The sequence below is a fragment of the Ciona robusta genome, chromosome 5 (assembly GCF_009617815.1).
Source record: "Ciona robusta chromosome 5, ASM961781v2".
Taxonomy (NCBI): Eukaryota; Metazoa; Chordata; class Ascidiacea; order Phlebobranchia; family Cionidae; genus Ciona; species Ciona robusta.
The window spans coordinates 5,882,837-5,898,375 of record NC_143239.1 but is presented as its reverse complement, the minus strand read 5'-3'; the positions used below and the strand labels follow the sequence as shown (position 1 = coordinate 5,898,375).

General features: G+C 36.1%; 1 protein-coding gene across 2 annotated transcripts in view; it reads left to right on the top strand.

Annotated features, from left to right (window-relative positions):
• LOC149735978 (usherin-like) overlaps positions 1 to 15,539 on the top strand; it is a 41,062-nt gene that overhangs the window by 4,377 nt on the left and 21,146 nt on the right. For both annotated transcript variants that reach the window (XM_089879123.1, XM_089879122.1), the window contains 31 exons: positions 352 to 449; positions 855 to 948; positions 1,268 to 1,463; positions 1,941 to 2,071; positions 2,324 to 2,482; positions 2,820 to 3,009; positions 3,252 to 3,457; positions 3,587 to 3,776; positions 4,091 to 4,204; positions 4,471 to 4,599; positions 4,777 to 4,905; positions 5,078 to 5,208; positions 5,448 to 5,569; positions 5,811 to 6,054; positions 6,241 to 6,499; positions 6,789 to 7,058; positions 7,285 to 7,460; positions 7,746 to 7,890; positions 8,133 to 9,084; positions 9,146 to 9,336; positions 9,685 to 10,061; positions 10,312 to 10,513; positions 10,691 to 11,961; positions 12,020 to 12,281; positions 12,658 to 12,763; positions 12,994 to 13,188; positions 13,327 to 13,405; positions 13,737 to 13,873; positions 14,167 to 14,333; positions 14,777 to 14,973; positions 15,272 to 15,437. In XM_089879123.1, coding sequence (XP_089735249.1) covers positions 352 to 449; positions 855 to 948; positions 1,268 to 1,463; positions 1,941 to 2,071; positions 2,324 to 2,482; positions 2,820 to 3,009; positions 3,252 to 3,457; positions 3,587 to 3,776; positions 4,091 to 4,204; positions 4,471 to 4,599; positions 4,777 to 4,905; positions 5,078 to 5,208; positions 5,448 to 5,569; positions 5,811 to 6,054; positions 6,241 to 6,499; positions 6,789 to 7,058; positions 7,285 to 7,460; positions 7,746 to 7,890; positions 8,133 to 9,084; positions 9,146 to 9,336; positions 9,685 to 10,061; positions 10,312 to 10,513; positions 10,691 to 11,961; positions 12,020 to 12,281; positions 12,658 to 12,763; positions 12,994 to 13,188; positions 13,327 to 13,405; positions 13,737 to 13,873; positions 14,167 to 14,333; positions 14,777 to 14,973; positions 15,272 to 15,437 — 7,285 coding nt within the window. The remainder of the gene's footprint in view (positions 1 to 351; positions 450 to 854; positions 949 to 1,267; positions 1,464 to 1,940; positions 2,072 to 2,323; positions 2,483 to 2,819; positions 3,010 to 3,251; positions 3,458 to 3,586; positions 3,777 to 4,090; positions 4,205 to 4,470; positions 4,600 to 4,776; positions 4,906 to 5,077; positions 5,209 to 5,447; positions 5,570 to 5,810; positions 6,055 to 6,240; positions 6,500 to 6,788; positions 7,059 to 7,284; positions 7,461 to 7,745; positions 7,891 to 8,132; positions 9,085 to 9,145; positions 9,337 to 9,684; positions 10,062 to 10,311; positions 10,514 to 10,690; positions 11,962 to 12,019; positions 12,282 to 12,657; positions 12,764 to 12,993; positions 13,189 to 13,326; positions 13,406 to 13,736; positions 13,874 to 14,166; positions 14,334 to 14,776; positions 14,974 to 15,271; positions 15,438 to 15,539) is intronic.

Genomic DNA, 15,539 nt, shown 5'->3' with positions numbered 1-15,539 from the left:
TAATAGTTTTGTCAGTATCTAACATTAAATAGACTATTACTGTATCAAAAAACAATTCTTTACATTGGAGTTAAAAAATGTTTTTACGTTTAATCTTTACTTTTTACCCCAGCATATTTTAACACCAGAAAATAAAACATAATTTATTTTGTTTTTTTGGTTCCAATTTGACTTTAATACCAGTACTCCAGTATCTAACATTGAATAGACTATAACTGTATCAAAAAAAACATAACTTTACATAAAGGGGCCTAAAAATATGTTTGTACCCTTGATGTATGATTTTTTACCCAACATATTTTAACATTTATAAAAAATAAATAAATAAGGAATTAAAAACCTCTTTTTCAGGTTCAAATTCGACTTCAATACCAGTACTTTACCACTCCTGAGTATGTAAATATCAAGCATCAGTATTATGGCATGGATGGGATAAAAGTCATAGGCAGGTGATGACGAATTAAATATTGATCGAATTTTAAATATTTAAACGTTGCGTTTCTGCCTATGTCCTTCATAATAAGCCTCGAGTTCCAGTGTTTTGGGAATTTTCAAGTGTCGTAACTAAGAGCACTTAAAGCTTGTGTTTATTGAATTGGCTAATTCTGTTTGTTGCACAATACACTGTTTCACTTCAAATTTTGAATTGTTTGCTTTGCCAATAACTACATGGTATTTTGGTACTCAATATTCTGTTGATTACAAATTTATTCAAAACACTGTTTTTCATATTTCTGAACACTACTTAAAAGCGCAACATTATTTAAAGAATATTTCATTAGTAAAATTTTTACAATTACAGTTAAATGTCAAAATAGCTTACTTTGTTGCTGAAATTTTAATGTTTGTTTTAGATGTAACTGTAACGGGCATGCTGAGGCATGCGACACATCGGTATCTCCATACCAGTGCAACTGTCTTGATTATAGCAACACTGAAGGCTACCAGGTTGGTTTAAACAAAAACACCATTGTATTCATACAGATATTAATTTATTTATCAAAATTATTTACTTTGATATGTCTCTTCCATTTTGGGAGAAAAACAAAAAAAAATTAAACGAAAATGCAAGATATAGCGAAAAAACAATAAGTGGTAAAATATGCTTATGGTTAATATATATTTACATATTTACATTGAATTGTAAGAAAAAAAAGCATGTTTGCTTCACCTAGCAGACAAACAATGCTATACCTAGTTTTATTGAAGCTTTAACTTTGGACTTCCCAAGATTTTAAGTGTTTTAAACTACACCATTTTTTACTAGTGTGAAAGATGCAAGCCGCTGTTTAACAACAAACCATTTCGTATCGGCGATACTGACTCTTCATATGATTGCCAACAATGTGAATGCCATCAACATGCACTGAGTTGCCATTATGAGGAAGGGTTGGATCCTAATCCTGGAGATCATTTCAGGGGAGGGGGTGGTGTATGTGATGACTGCTTGCATAACACAGCTGGTGAGTAACACATAACATTATTATTGTTAATTTATACGAAAACGATAGCGAAGATCATGTTATTAAAAAAAACAAAGAGAAGAGAATCAACAGTTGATTAAACACGCTATAGATAATAAATAGGAAAGAGTGTAAGTTGAAAAGCGTGTCTGTTGCGTTCAAACATGAATGAATGAGTGAATAAAACTTATTTTGTATTTTCGTTCATGATAACAAAGATTGTAAAAGTTTACATGAGCGAAAAGATGCCGAGTAACTGTAAAACAACAGTTGTTATGACACTTTTATGGATAAATCAGAAAAAGAAATATTGGTTTGGAGAAAAAGGCAGGACCGTTAGTCCGTTACAGCATGTATTTCTTCACTGGTTAGGTTTAATTTTATAATAATCTTCTAAAAGAAGATGCGCAGTATTTACTCCATGCCCTTTAACAGACTGAACTTCAAACTAATTTACAACAAGTTTTATTTCAACAGGTCGTCACTGTGAGCAATGTGCAACACTCTTCTATCGAATGTCTGAGAGAGCATTGGAAGCTGTAGATGTTTGTAAACCTTGTGGTTGTCTTCGTGCTGGTGTGGTTAATGAGACAATGGATTGTGCCAAGGTGGGAACAAAATATTCATTTTATGAACACAATTTTTAGAGAAGTGTATTAAAGCTAAGGAAACGTAATTCCATACTGTTCCTGTTACAATGGCTGCTAATGAGAGCACATTTATTGTAACAAGCCAAGCAGATTCTATTCCAACTTTCACTTGGTCAAAGAATCAGTGATGTTCTAACTTGAATTACTATCAATTTTCTCCTTAATTTTCCTCCTGAATAATCCTAAAACAAAAATTATGTTATGCTTTAGATTGATGGCCAATGTGAATGCAAGCCCCGAGTTCGATCACGGAGATGTAATATTTGTGTGGACGGATTTTTCAATCTAAGGAGAGACAACCCAGAAGGATGTGATAATTGTAACTGCACATTGTCGGGCACTGTTAACCGAACTATAACTTGTACACCGGTAAGGATAAAATAAAAACTTTACACATTTTTTCTTTTCTGTAGAGGTGCGGACTGAAAACTTTTACTTTTTGTTCGGTTTTTCAGACTTTTTGTTAGTTTTTTAAATAGTTCTTTATGTTTCCAATACATTTTCCATGTAAATTGCAAACTTTTTTGTGTATAGAAGTCATTACAATGTAATGACTGTGATTTAGCCATTTAATTGCTAATAACAGGAGTTCTAAAAGTTGTCATTCTTATCCCAACAATCACAAATTTTAATATTTCATGTGCAAAAACAAAGTTTAACGTATTCTATATTCTTGTTGAGTAAAAATGCTTTTTTCGTTTTTTAGAGAACAGGTCAATGTCGATGCAAAAGCAACGTTCGTAATAAAAGATGTACCGATTGCCAATTTGGCTTCAAGAACTTAACAGACTCAAATATTGATGGTTGCGAACCGTGCAACTGCAATCGAGTGGGATCACGAGATCAATATTGTGATCCAATCACTGGGCAATGCTTTTGTAAAGAAAATGTTGAAGGTGCAGTATGGTTCATATCACCCTATTGAAGACAACCTGAATAGGACGTTATAGCGTCGTTTAGCAAAATTCTTGACGCAAGGGCAAAATACAGTATTTGTTACTGTAAATTAATAAGTTTTTGCTGCCATTCTGGTTGACTATATTTATTTATATATTTCATGTAATTTTTTTATACATTCCAAGTGAAATTTATACATTCCATGCGAAAGAGAGTGATATTTTATACATTTTGATTCAAGGTATGTTCTGCGACAAATGTCAGAATGGTTTCTGGGGCCTTTCCTCCACTGGTTGCCAGCCTTGTGGTTGCGATGGTGCCGGCACGGAGGCGGGCACTACTTGTGACAAAGACACGGGGCAGTGCGTGTGCAAAGCTCACACCCAGGGTAGAACATGCAATGAGTGTGTGGATGAATACTATAATCTTGTTGCAACTAATCCTCAGGTAAAATGGATGAAACAGAAATACTAAACTGACTGAATAAAAAAAATCACCTTCAAAAACATAATATTTTTAAAAACTTCGAAAAAAGAAAAGCGTATTGTTTGAGTTCCAGCTTCTGTGTATTTCCAGGGTTGTGAAACTTGCAGTTGTGACCACCGAGGCACAACAAATGCTTCCTTGGTTTGTGACAAACAGAATGGTCAGTGTTCGTGCAAAGAACATGTTGATGGAAGAGTGTGTAACTTATGTCGTGGCAACACATTTGGTCTTCGTGCCACTTTGGTTTCTGGTTGTGAGGCTTGCAACTGCGATCCAAGAGGTTAATCTTTATAAAAAAAATTTTCCTCCAGACTTATCGTTCTTTATAAATGTTTTGACATGATATTTACCGCATTATTACAAATAATAACCCACCGCCCAAAATTATCGCCCACCAAGTTACATATATGATAACTTGTAAGCGAGCACGAGGTGTATAAAACAGAACACTGTGTTATACCGGTTGTCGTTTCCCCACCACAGGAGGACAAATAAGTTTTATTTGTCCATTCTTTTAAATACACAAAGTTTACAAATCACACTGTCCATTTCCACATTCAATGTTTTATATCTTTTCCTCTACTAAACTAATAGGAACATCACTGGGTGACCAACTTTCACCCAACGAACTTGTATGCGATTCTAACAGCGGACAGTGTGCATGTCTTCCAAGCAGGGAGGGCAGAAGATGTGATCAATGTTCTCCAGGTAAAAAAATATTTACTGTAATGTATTATTTTTAAACTTGACTTGGTTAGCGCATTGGTGAGAACACATGCATTAAAAAGCGTAAATTATCAACTCAAGTTTATAGTTTGCAAACGATATGTATGAAGACTACCACAGAACACATATAGTATACCAATTTTTTTACCACTTAAAGATAAACTTTTTTAGTGAGAATGCTGACCCTGAACTCTTCAGTGTTGAATGTTTGTATTTTCATATAACACTTACTTTGTTCCTTCTGTTAGGTTTTTATCTCCCAGCCAACAATGCAACAGGCTGTTTGGTGTGTGACTGCCACCAGGTGGGTAGTGTGAGCCAAACCTGCAACAATGTGACTGGAATGTGCCCGTGTAAACCTGCTGAAACCGGTGCTGGTAAGAAATTTATTAATTTTGATTATAGAACATTCTAGCAAAAGGTTTAAATATTGCTCTAAACACAGCAAGAATGTAGAGTGTGTGATATATTTATCAATAGACCATTTTTGGTGATTTTTTTAAAGCAACTGGATTCAGAATAAAAATTTGCAGAAATGGTTTTTTCTGCTACAGGTTTAACTGGACGTCGTTGTGACGAATGTGCCGCAAACTTTTGGAATTTCCATCCTTTGTTTGGAACTTGTCAGCAGTGTGGGTGTCATGCTCCTGGCAGTGAAAGCTCAGACTGCAACCCTGTCACAGGTGGGTCTCATTTTTGTGTGGAGGTATTGAACTTGTGAGTCATTTAAAAATAAGGTGATGTTATAAACTTTTTCCAAAAAAGAGTGTTTTTAGTTTGTAAAATACTATAGCTGCAGAAGAAATTCGCTTAAAAATGTTTGTGCAATTATGTTTAATTTCAATTGATGTACAGGCCAATGTCCATGCAAGGGCAATGTGATTGGAACACATTGTGACACGTGTCGACCTGGTTCAAGCCACATGAGTGAAAATAACCCAATGGGTTGCTATTCTCACCCAGAACAACAAGCAGCTCCAGAACAGGTAAATTTTTAACTATTTCAAAGTACTTTATCTGATTACTTTTAAATGTGTATGTTCTAATGTAATTTTGGTTTGCTCTTTCAAGTTTGTATGTTTTTTATATTAGTTCTATTCTCTATTCTAGGTAGGTAAGGCAGCGTGTCACATCACGTGTCCTATAGTTTAGGCTGGGATTGGCCCATTACCCAAAATTTGTACATATATTTGTATCCAATATTTGACCATTTTTGTATTTTTAGGGTGAAGTGAAACCCAGGTGGATAGTTGTAAGATGGAACCCCCCAGATCTTCCTAATGGAGATATTCTAGCTTACAAACTATTCAGAAATGATGAGATTGTGTATTCTGTTAATGATTCAAGGTGAAAAGTGTTACTTATTAGTTTTAAAACAGTGTACAAGTATTTTTACCAAAGAATTTAAATATATATTATTTTGTTTTAAATGTTATTTGTAAAACTTTTTTTTAAACTTTTTTAAATTGTGTGTCTATTCCAACTAAAATAGGCATTTCAAAATTTAATGTTAAATTTTGCATCACACAGCAGACTGACTGTACTATAGCAATTTTGTTTGCTTATTAACATTCAGATTTGATTTCAGCCCATTCACTGGAAAACAATACAACGACACTTCCTTGCTTCCTTATACAAACTACGACTATCATGTTGACACCAGCAATGTGGGGGGTATGGTGTCCAGCCCCACCCTAAGGGTTCGTACTCTCGCTGGGGTACCAACCGGTATACCCCCGTTATCTGTTAGTCGGGTAAGGGCACGCCGAGCAATTTTTGAGTGGGGTGAACCAGCAGTAGCTCACGGGCCCATAGAGACTTATGTTCTGCAGGTGAGCAAATCTCATAACATAGTTAATAAGTCTAGTTAAATGTAAACATGTTTTTAATTGTAATTTTGTTAATGTTTAGAACAGTTTAAATTTTAGGAAATAATAGTTTTTTTGCCAATATTTTCTATAGAATTTATTCTAGACTAAAATCAAATTACTGAAACAAACTAAAATCTTTATTTGCAGTCGGTAACAACTGCAGATGATGACTCGGTTGAAGTTCACTATAGAGGGTTGGCAACTAGAACTGAAATTGAATCTCTGCGGCCGTTTACCAACTATACGTTCACTCTTCGAGCATGCACTAGTGGTGGTTGTGGTGACAGTCTGCCTCTAGTGGTAATCACTCCAGAAGCGAAACCAGCTCAACAGCTACCTCCAGTGATCACACCGATTTCAAATACATCTCTTGTCGTGTCATGGGAACCACCGCAAGAAGCTAATGGTAAGACTGTTATACTTTTTTTCACATTAGTTACAGTTAATTGTAAATGAGCATTATTTACTTTAGTTATTTTACTCCTTTTTTACATTAGTTTTTGTAAAATATATTGAGGAACGCTTATTGGTTACATATTATCAGTACAGTTTATGAATTTGCAAGCAACAGAAAACTTATGAAACGGTGTTAAAAATACAATAAATATTAGAGTTAAATTTAATTGAGTTCCAAAAGGAGAACTTTGTGTCCAATTGTCCTCTAACCGATGCCCTGAAACAGATTTATTTTTAAGGTATCATTCATCAATATGAAGTTATGATGAGAGGCAAACCTGGTCCTGACGGAGCCCATTATCCACTGCAGAAAGTTGTATTTCAAAGCCATGGCGCCTACAATCCATGGCACACGTCATCACCTGGCTACAACCCCTTGCCGCAGCCAAAGACAAATTTCACCCAAAATAATCTGCAACCTTTCACTGAGTATGAGTTTTTTGTTTCATCGTCAAATAGCCTCGGTTCAGTACAAAGCCCGTGGGTGACCGCAAGAACACTGGAAGGAAGTAAGTCTTTGGGTTTTTACTAAATTAGGATTTTTTCTCTAATGCCTTTCATTGGAATATATATAAAATACTTTAAAAATATATCAAAAATCGTATAATAAACATAGAAAATTGTTTGCGTTCAAAGTTGGTCTATGATAACGTGATTATAAATGAAAAATAATTTTTTTTATAGAAGTTAAAAATGTAAATTTTTATTTGTTTTTCGTTTAATAAATTCACACAGCTCCAGTTGCGATGGGTAGCCCAATGCTAGAGGCTATATCCTCATTTGAAGTGAATATAACTTGGGAGGCACCGGACCCAGTGATGGAAGTCAGGGGTAACGTGGTGATGTATCAAGTTATTCTTACACAAAATAACACAAGCGGAAATCCAAACGCTCCACCCTTTGAAGATGTGGTAATAATTTGGTTATTTACATAATATAATATATCTAATGTTCTGTTATGATTTTAATGTATTTTTGTGACCAATGTGCATTGTGCTCATTCAAACGCATTATTAAAGTAGCAGTCCTATAATGGGCCAATCCTGGCCTAAATTCTAGGACTCATGTCATGCTCGCTGTGGGACCCCCCTTCAACATAAAATAGAACAACAGGCTTGTTAAATTTTTACATACTTATTTCACTAAAAATAATTTATATATATGAATCTCGTTGCAACATTTTTCCTACTTTTCAGGTTATATACTCATGTGGCCCAACCATTCAACACTTTGTAGCTGTTGGGTTCAAACCATACACAAGTCACAACATCACCATGAAGTTATGCAACTCTATATCATGTGTGTTCAGTGAACCAAGTCGAGTAACTACTTTACCAGCAGGTAAGTTTGTATAACATTTTTTTAACATTCTATATGTTGGTGAGGTCCCTGTGTGGCATGGCATTTGATCGTAGGGTCCTAGGCCAGGATTGGCTCATTACCCAAATACCCAGATTTTTTAGATTTCAGTGGGTTGTATATTTTAAATAAAACAAAATATTTAAAGATACTTAAATTTATAGTTTAGTATATATAAAGGCACAGCTAGTGTTGTATATTTACTCTTGTTATTTTGTTTTCAGCTCCTGTAGGACAAGCCCCACCATCTGCTCATGGTCGAGATCAACATTCAATTGATTTGAGCTGGGAAGATCCAGCGAAAGTAAATGGGCCACGACCTGAATTTAGTCTCATGAGATCTCCAGTTGCATTTTCTAACCCTCCTATTGAGATGTCTCGCGGTGTCCGCTTTCCTGGACATTCCTACATCACTTTCGCTCCAGATATACTTCCTCGTGATGCTTCATACAGCGGAATCCTCTTCTGGTTTCGAACTTATGAGCCAGACTGCCTCCTCTTCCTTGCTGCATCACCTCTATCTTCTGGAGGACTTCGTCAGGAGTACTTGGTCATCCAACTGAAAGATGGAAGACCTTGGTTTCTCTTTGATGCTCAAAATAACCCAACATCTGTAACCACCAATAATGACAACATGAAGAGGTATGATGATGGGAAATGGCACAGGTTGGAGGTGAACAGGTTCAACAGAGACGGTTACATTGAAGTGGATGTTATATACACCGGCTCAAAAACAAGCACAAGTGGAACTACTGTGATTGGAGTTAACGATGGTATCTATGTTGGTGGAGTGCCAGGAAACTTTACTCTTGGTCGACCCAATGATCAAGGTGATAATGTTGCTGTCTTAAAAAGCCTAATCGGGTGTGTGAAAAATATTCAAGTTCAGAGGGATGGTGCTCTTGGTGAATGGAGCAATGTCTCCTGGGATGAAGCCCAGCATTGGTACAGAGCTTATGAGCCTTGGCAGGGTTGTCCTGTGGAATTAGATCGCCCGGCAGTGCATTTTCTTGGCAGAGGACATCTTGAAATGGCAGAAAAACTGGGCGTACTGGACCAAAATTCTTGGGAGATAAGTCTGGATTTCCGGACTAATTTTGCTTCAGGAATTTTGTTGTATGCAACTGGAAGTCAGGATAATATTTTGATTGTGTATCTGCTCAATGGAGTGGTCAGGTATGCTTTTTTATCCTTCATTGAACCCAAAAAATTGAATAGGTCATTATTTTTACTTCAGGTGTCTTTTATCATCCGGTTCTGCACAAGACACTGAGATTCAAATTGATTCCACATTGCCACCTTGTAATGGGGATTGGCATGAATTGAAAGTTCTAAACAATGCTGGACAAATATTCTTTAGATTGGATTCTGTTGAAAGTGACAGAATGAGAGTCAACTTTCAGTCACCATCTGTGTTTGATCTTTCAAGTAAAATATTTTTCTGTTTTTGCACTGTTCTAAGTAACCCGCATATTCTTGCACTAACGTGACAGTTAGCTTTATTTAACTAGTTTACAGTACAAATGTTATAAATTGACCATTTTATGTTTATAAAATCGACCCTATATGCTTACGAAGACACTAAAACCATGACATTGGTTATAAAATGACAACCAAGGAACCTAGAAAACTAGAGATATTTTTCTTTAAAAATATATTGCTTCCTAAAATTTAACATTGTTGCTTTCTCCAGTCAGTTGCCATTTCTCTGCTTGTTTTAAATCTATGTTTATTTTCAATCTCCAATTATTTAAATTCTCTGTTGATTAATCACAGCTGGTCTATTTGTTGGTGGTGCTCCAGTTCAGGTTCTAAAAGAACTAGTCACTAAAATAGATGAGGGGGCTCGTTCTTATGGTGGTTGTATCAGGAACTTAGAAGTAGATGGAAGACGGATCAATCTTTCCAGAGATGTGACTCTCGCTGTCAATGTTGACTTGGATGGATGTCCAATTAAGGACGCTGATACTTCCATATTGATCCCCGATATATTAAATGAAGGATCCGGTCTTCCTCAACCCATAAATTCTACATTATCGCAGAACTCATCTCAATGCATTGAAACGTCAATCACACTTGTACATACTGGTATGGGTCATCAATATACCGACACTGAGTTAAACCACTCTGTGTTTACAAGGTATTTGTACAAGGTAAGCTGGTTTTAAAACACATATAGTATATTTGTCTCATCGAATTCTAATCTATATCCTTAACTCTGTAAAATACAAATCTTATGACTCTCTTTTACGAAATTCTAATATATTTCACTAACTCTCACAAATCTGGCCTAAATCCTATGTCATCAACAGCCTCCCTAACATAGAACAGCAAAGAAAATAACTCTCTTAAATACACGTCTTATGACCTTGTCTCACCGACTTCTAATTTGTTTCTGCTCAGGTTGCAAGCGCAAATGCTGGTGGGCAAGCTCAGAGTGATTGGATGATCACAAGATCAGGTGAGGGCGTTCCCCGTACTGTTCCCACTCCTTATAACGAAGAGACGGGTAGTGGCCGTGAGATTAAACTGGAATGGAGAAGACCTCTGAGAACTAATGGAGTGATAGACAACTATACACTGACTGCAGTGGAAGTGGAGAAAGGTAGATAAAGTTTATATTAAATAAGATTATAATAGCATTTTAGTCCTATGGTTATGATTATTGCCAAAAATAATTCAATTTTATATTGCTTAAGTCGGATATTTCTAAAAAATAACTTAATTTTAGAGAAAGTAAATACTTAAGGCTCAAGTTTCCATCAATGATCTTGCTTTGTAGATATGAACACAAGTCAGTCTGCTGTTCCCATAAAAAACGGCACCGTTGTGACAGCAACATTTAATGGCGATATTCATATTGGAAATATTACCGGTCTTACACCATGGACAAGCTATTCCATCAACTTGAAAGCTTGTACTGTTAGTGGGTGCTCCAACAGCAGTGGTTCCATTATTGTAACCACACCAGAAGAAATACCAGAAGGGGTAAGAGATCCAACTTCTGCTGTTACCCCCTACAACATGACAATCAAATGGTTACCCCCAATTTATGCCAACGGTCAGATCACCCGTTACGATTTGTTCCATAACGGAACTGTTGTTTATTCTGGATTTAATACGTTTCATGTCATTCCTGGATTACCAATCTACACACCCCAAAATATTAGACTTGAGGCATGTACTCTAGCAGGATGTAATACTAGTGAAGAAGTCACTTTGTATTCTGGGCAACTACCCCCTTTATATATTGATCAACCTATGGCAACAGTACGTGGGCCATACACTGTTGAGGTTAGGTGGCTTGAACCACCAATTCTGAATGGTATTCTTGAGCGTTATATTCTCTATCTACATGATGACAGTGCTGAAGAAATTCCACCTGGCAGAGTCGTCTACAACAGCACTATGATGTTGCTTGATCACACACTTACAGACTTAATTGCCGGGACTCAGTATCAGATCACAGTTGCTGCTTGTACAGGAGGAGGCTGCACTTTCAGCAGTCCAACCCCCTGCAGAACATCTGAAAGTGTACCAGAAGAAATTGATGCTCCTACTTTGGTTGCTACTTCGCCCAACATGATCCAAGCAAGTTGGTCTGAACCTACCCTTCCTAATGGAGATATCACATTGTACAGTTTATACCACAACGATAGACTTGTACATAATTCCACCACCCCTTCTATGACTGATATGGTTGATCTTCTACCATGGAGTAGGCACACATTCAGAGTAAGAGTATGCACTTCTCGTGGATGCTCCTTTGGTCCGGAAGCTTCCATAAGGACACTAGAAAGTCCTCCACAAGGAAGAGTTCAATTATCAGTCACTGTTCTTGGTGCATCTACCATTGAAACAATGTGGGAAGAACCAGAACATCAGAACGGCCATATAATGTACACGGTCATATGTACTGGACTCTTTTACACAGAGCGACCTGGTCAAGGTATAAAAGCAGTGAGAGACACAAGAAACATGCTGAATTCAACAGAATCCCAGGAATGGATGAGAATAAATGATTTGGTGCCATTTTCAGATTACACTGTCAAGGTAGGACATTTTATATAGGTTTATGTATTGTATTTGCCTAATCTGCATAATCTTACAGGTCAATGCTTCCAACAGTGCTGGTTATGTTATAAGCAACCAGAGGTCCATTTCAATGCCTCCTGGTTTACCATATGGGGTGAATCCACCTCAGTTGACTTCACACAGCCCAGATTCAATTCTAGCTCAATGGGAAGATCCAGTTCGTAATAATGCTCCAGGAAATTCAATGTTTCAGCTTCTGTATCGAACTGTTAGTCCTCCTGGAAATGAAATTGCTCTTTTTACATCAGAAACAAGGCAGATGAGCTACAATTTAACTGGTAATAGTTTAAATTCACTTACATTTGAACATAAAATTATTATAAACAATTTCATTTATATTGTTTTAGAAAACTGTTTTTATCCAAGTCAAATCACCCTCTTGTTCCAAATTAAGATACAAGTCATTTACTGTACTGCTTGCTTACATTTTCTCATCAATAATGTTATTGTACAGTGTAATGTTTGGGGAAATGTACAGCTTATCACATTACCCCATGTTTTTTTCATTGCGTACTGCATTATAGTGCCCACATTTAATACACTAAAAAAATAAACTGCAAAAATCTCTTGCTTTTGTAAACTTTCCCGGTTTTCTTTATCGTGACCGAAGAGACAAAATAAATATTCATTCATTCATTAAAAATCTCCCTCTAGGTCTTGAAGCATACACTGAGTATGAGTTCCAGTTGGTCGGTTCAAACCCCTTCGGGTCAACTTCAAGTGGGTGGGCATCCATATACACTAAACAAGACAGACCCACGTAAGAAAGCATTTTCATCTGTATTTATTTTAACTATACAGTCCTTTATTGCCTTTCACAACTATTTTATATGGATGAAGTCCTTAAAGAGCTAGGTCCTAGGATTAAAGATTTGGTCCATGAAAGCAACATAATTTTTTGTGTCCAAAAGTTGCATGTTACTGAAAGTGAAGTCCTTATTTCTTTTTTGTTTTTACATTTCTTGTGTTGAGTTTCCTATTAATTTCCAGATCAATGGACCCACCAATAGTTTACGAGATTGATTCTTGGTCGGTACACGTCACCTGGGAGAGTCCATCTCAACCCAATGGCATTGTGGGTAGTTTTCGGCTAATTGAAAATGAAAGACTGCGAACTGAACTGCCAGGAAATTTCACGGAATTTCGTGCTGATAATTTGAGCCCATTCACTACTTACTCTTACAGGTGCATAACATATATTTTTTTCTGTTTTTTGAATAGGAGTTAAAACATTTTGTCAATATCATACTGTTATCTGATACTTTTTCAATACTGATTTTTCCAATAAAACTTGCTCGACTAATTTTTGTCCAATCTTAACAGAGTTGAAGCCTGCACTGAAGCAGGATGCACCAGCAGTGAGACATCAGCATCTGTGACTACAAGTGCGGCTGCTCCAGAGGTAAGACATAATGTGCAACTAAACTCTGACTATAAATATGTACAATATATTGTTCTGTGTTATGCAAATATACCATATAGTAGACTGGTGCCTTGGCACAATGGTTAGCACGCCTGCCTTTAACCGAAAGATTGGGTTGAGAGGTTTTGGTTTTACCACTGCGGTTGTATGTGTCCTTCTGCAAACACTTTTCAGGTCATGTGAGGTTAAACCAAGTTTTATTCTTTCATTCATTTATTTAAAACTATACTGACCAATGCTCAACATAAACTGGCATATAAAATTAATTCTAAAAAGATATTAAACAAATAGTTAATATGATTATTTGCAGGATTTTCAAGCTCCAACACTGAGATCGGACAGCCCATCCTCTGTGTTTGTGAGTTGGAGGAGACCTACATATTCTCATGGGATTCTGGATAATTATAAACTGGAGCGAAGACTAAACACTTCTGACCCTGAAAACAGGTTAATTCGGCTATTTCTAGTGAAATTGTACTGCAGTGCCAAAGCGAAGCATTTCTATAAGTTTAAATTCTATTGATTTGGCTTTGGTCTTCAAAATATTATGAAAAACTTCAGTATATGTATATGATTTATGAATTTTTGCCCAAAAGTGATAAAAAATCGTGGTATCATAAATAATAAATACACACATTTTCTGCCACAGATTGGGTCCTAAAAGATTATTTACAATATGCCTGGTAAGCAGAAGTAACAGAATATTAAACATAATATTTAAATACCAATATTTTCACCAGCCCTGTCACTCTTCTTGGTTCCTTTGTTCCATCACAATTGCCTCGGTATTTGGATGAAAGTATTGACCTGAGACCATACACGAGTTACCAATACAGAGTGGTTGCTTCCACTTTAGCTGGTGGTTCAACCATCAGTGAATGGTCAACTATACGAACAAGACCTGGACGTGGGTTGTGTTAGTAGATAAACAATCTGTGTAACTTAAAAGCTCGTTTACTCCTATCTTTTGTGATTATAAATTATATGAAATAAATATTTTGGTAAAAAAATCAATGTAACTTAAAAAATACAAGGATTCTATTTGGACAAGAGACTGCCAATGCCATTTGGGCAAAATAGATATATTTTATTATACAATTGGTTGGGCGTGAGTGGTATTGGTAGATACAAAATTTATGAAACTAAGAAACAAGTTTTCTTCTATATTTTGTAATCATATTTTTAAATAAAATACATGTTTTGCTAACTCTTTTCTTTTGTTTACATTTTTATATTAAATACATATTTTGGTGGGGTTGAATTTTTTATTGTAGTGATTTTTTTGAAATTAGTGTAGCTACTTTATTCATTAATGAAGAGTGTTAAGCAATCGCTGTAACTTTTCTACAGGACCTGGTGGAGTTCTAGCTCCCTCTGTGGTTGTTTCGGGCTCAGAATCTGCACATATTCAATGGCAACGACCTGTTCAGGAAAACGGTCCAATCATACGATATGAAATTTCATTCCCAGAACCAAAAATTCAAATTTATGACATCACACAGCGAGATTATAACATCACAACCCTAATACCATACACCAGTTACCAGGTTTGATTTATGTTTTTTTTTATTATTTGTCAAATTTACTCATAATATACAACCCATGAGAAATTATACAATTCCAAATAGAATGCCATTCTTTAAACTTGCTTTATTGTTTTTAATATTTTTTAATCTCTCTTATTTTTTTGATCACTCTTTAGGTCTAAATATAAACACTGCAGCGGTGTATGAAACAAAACACCAGTGTTATAACAACCTTCGTTTTCCGCCACGCAGGGGTAAAGCAAGTTACGTTTATTTATTAATCAATATGGCACCCACTTTATTACCCGATGCTTCCTAGATCACAATCACTGCTTGTACAATTGGAGGATGCACAGAAAGTCCATCCACCGATGTCATGACTGACGCTGATGTTCCTCGTGGTCTAGCACCTCCAGTGGCAACTCCCATCAGCGAGCGGTACGTTAATGTACAGTGGCGACCCCCTACCTTTCCAAATGGCCCAGGTAATTAATTCAAGTAGAATGGGTGTTTTTTACAGCTGTTTTGGTGTAGAAAACAGTATGGTTCTAAAACTCAATTTTATATTTAAACGTTGCAAGTTTCAT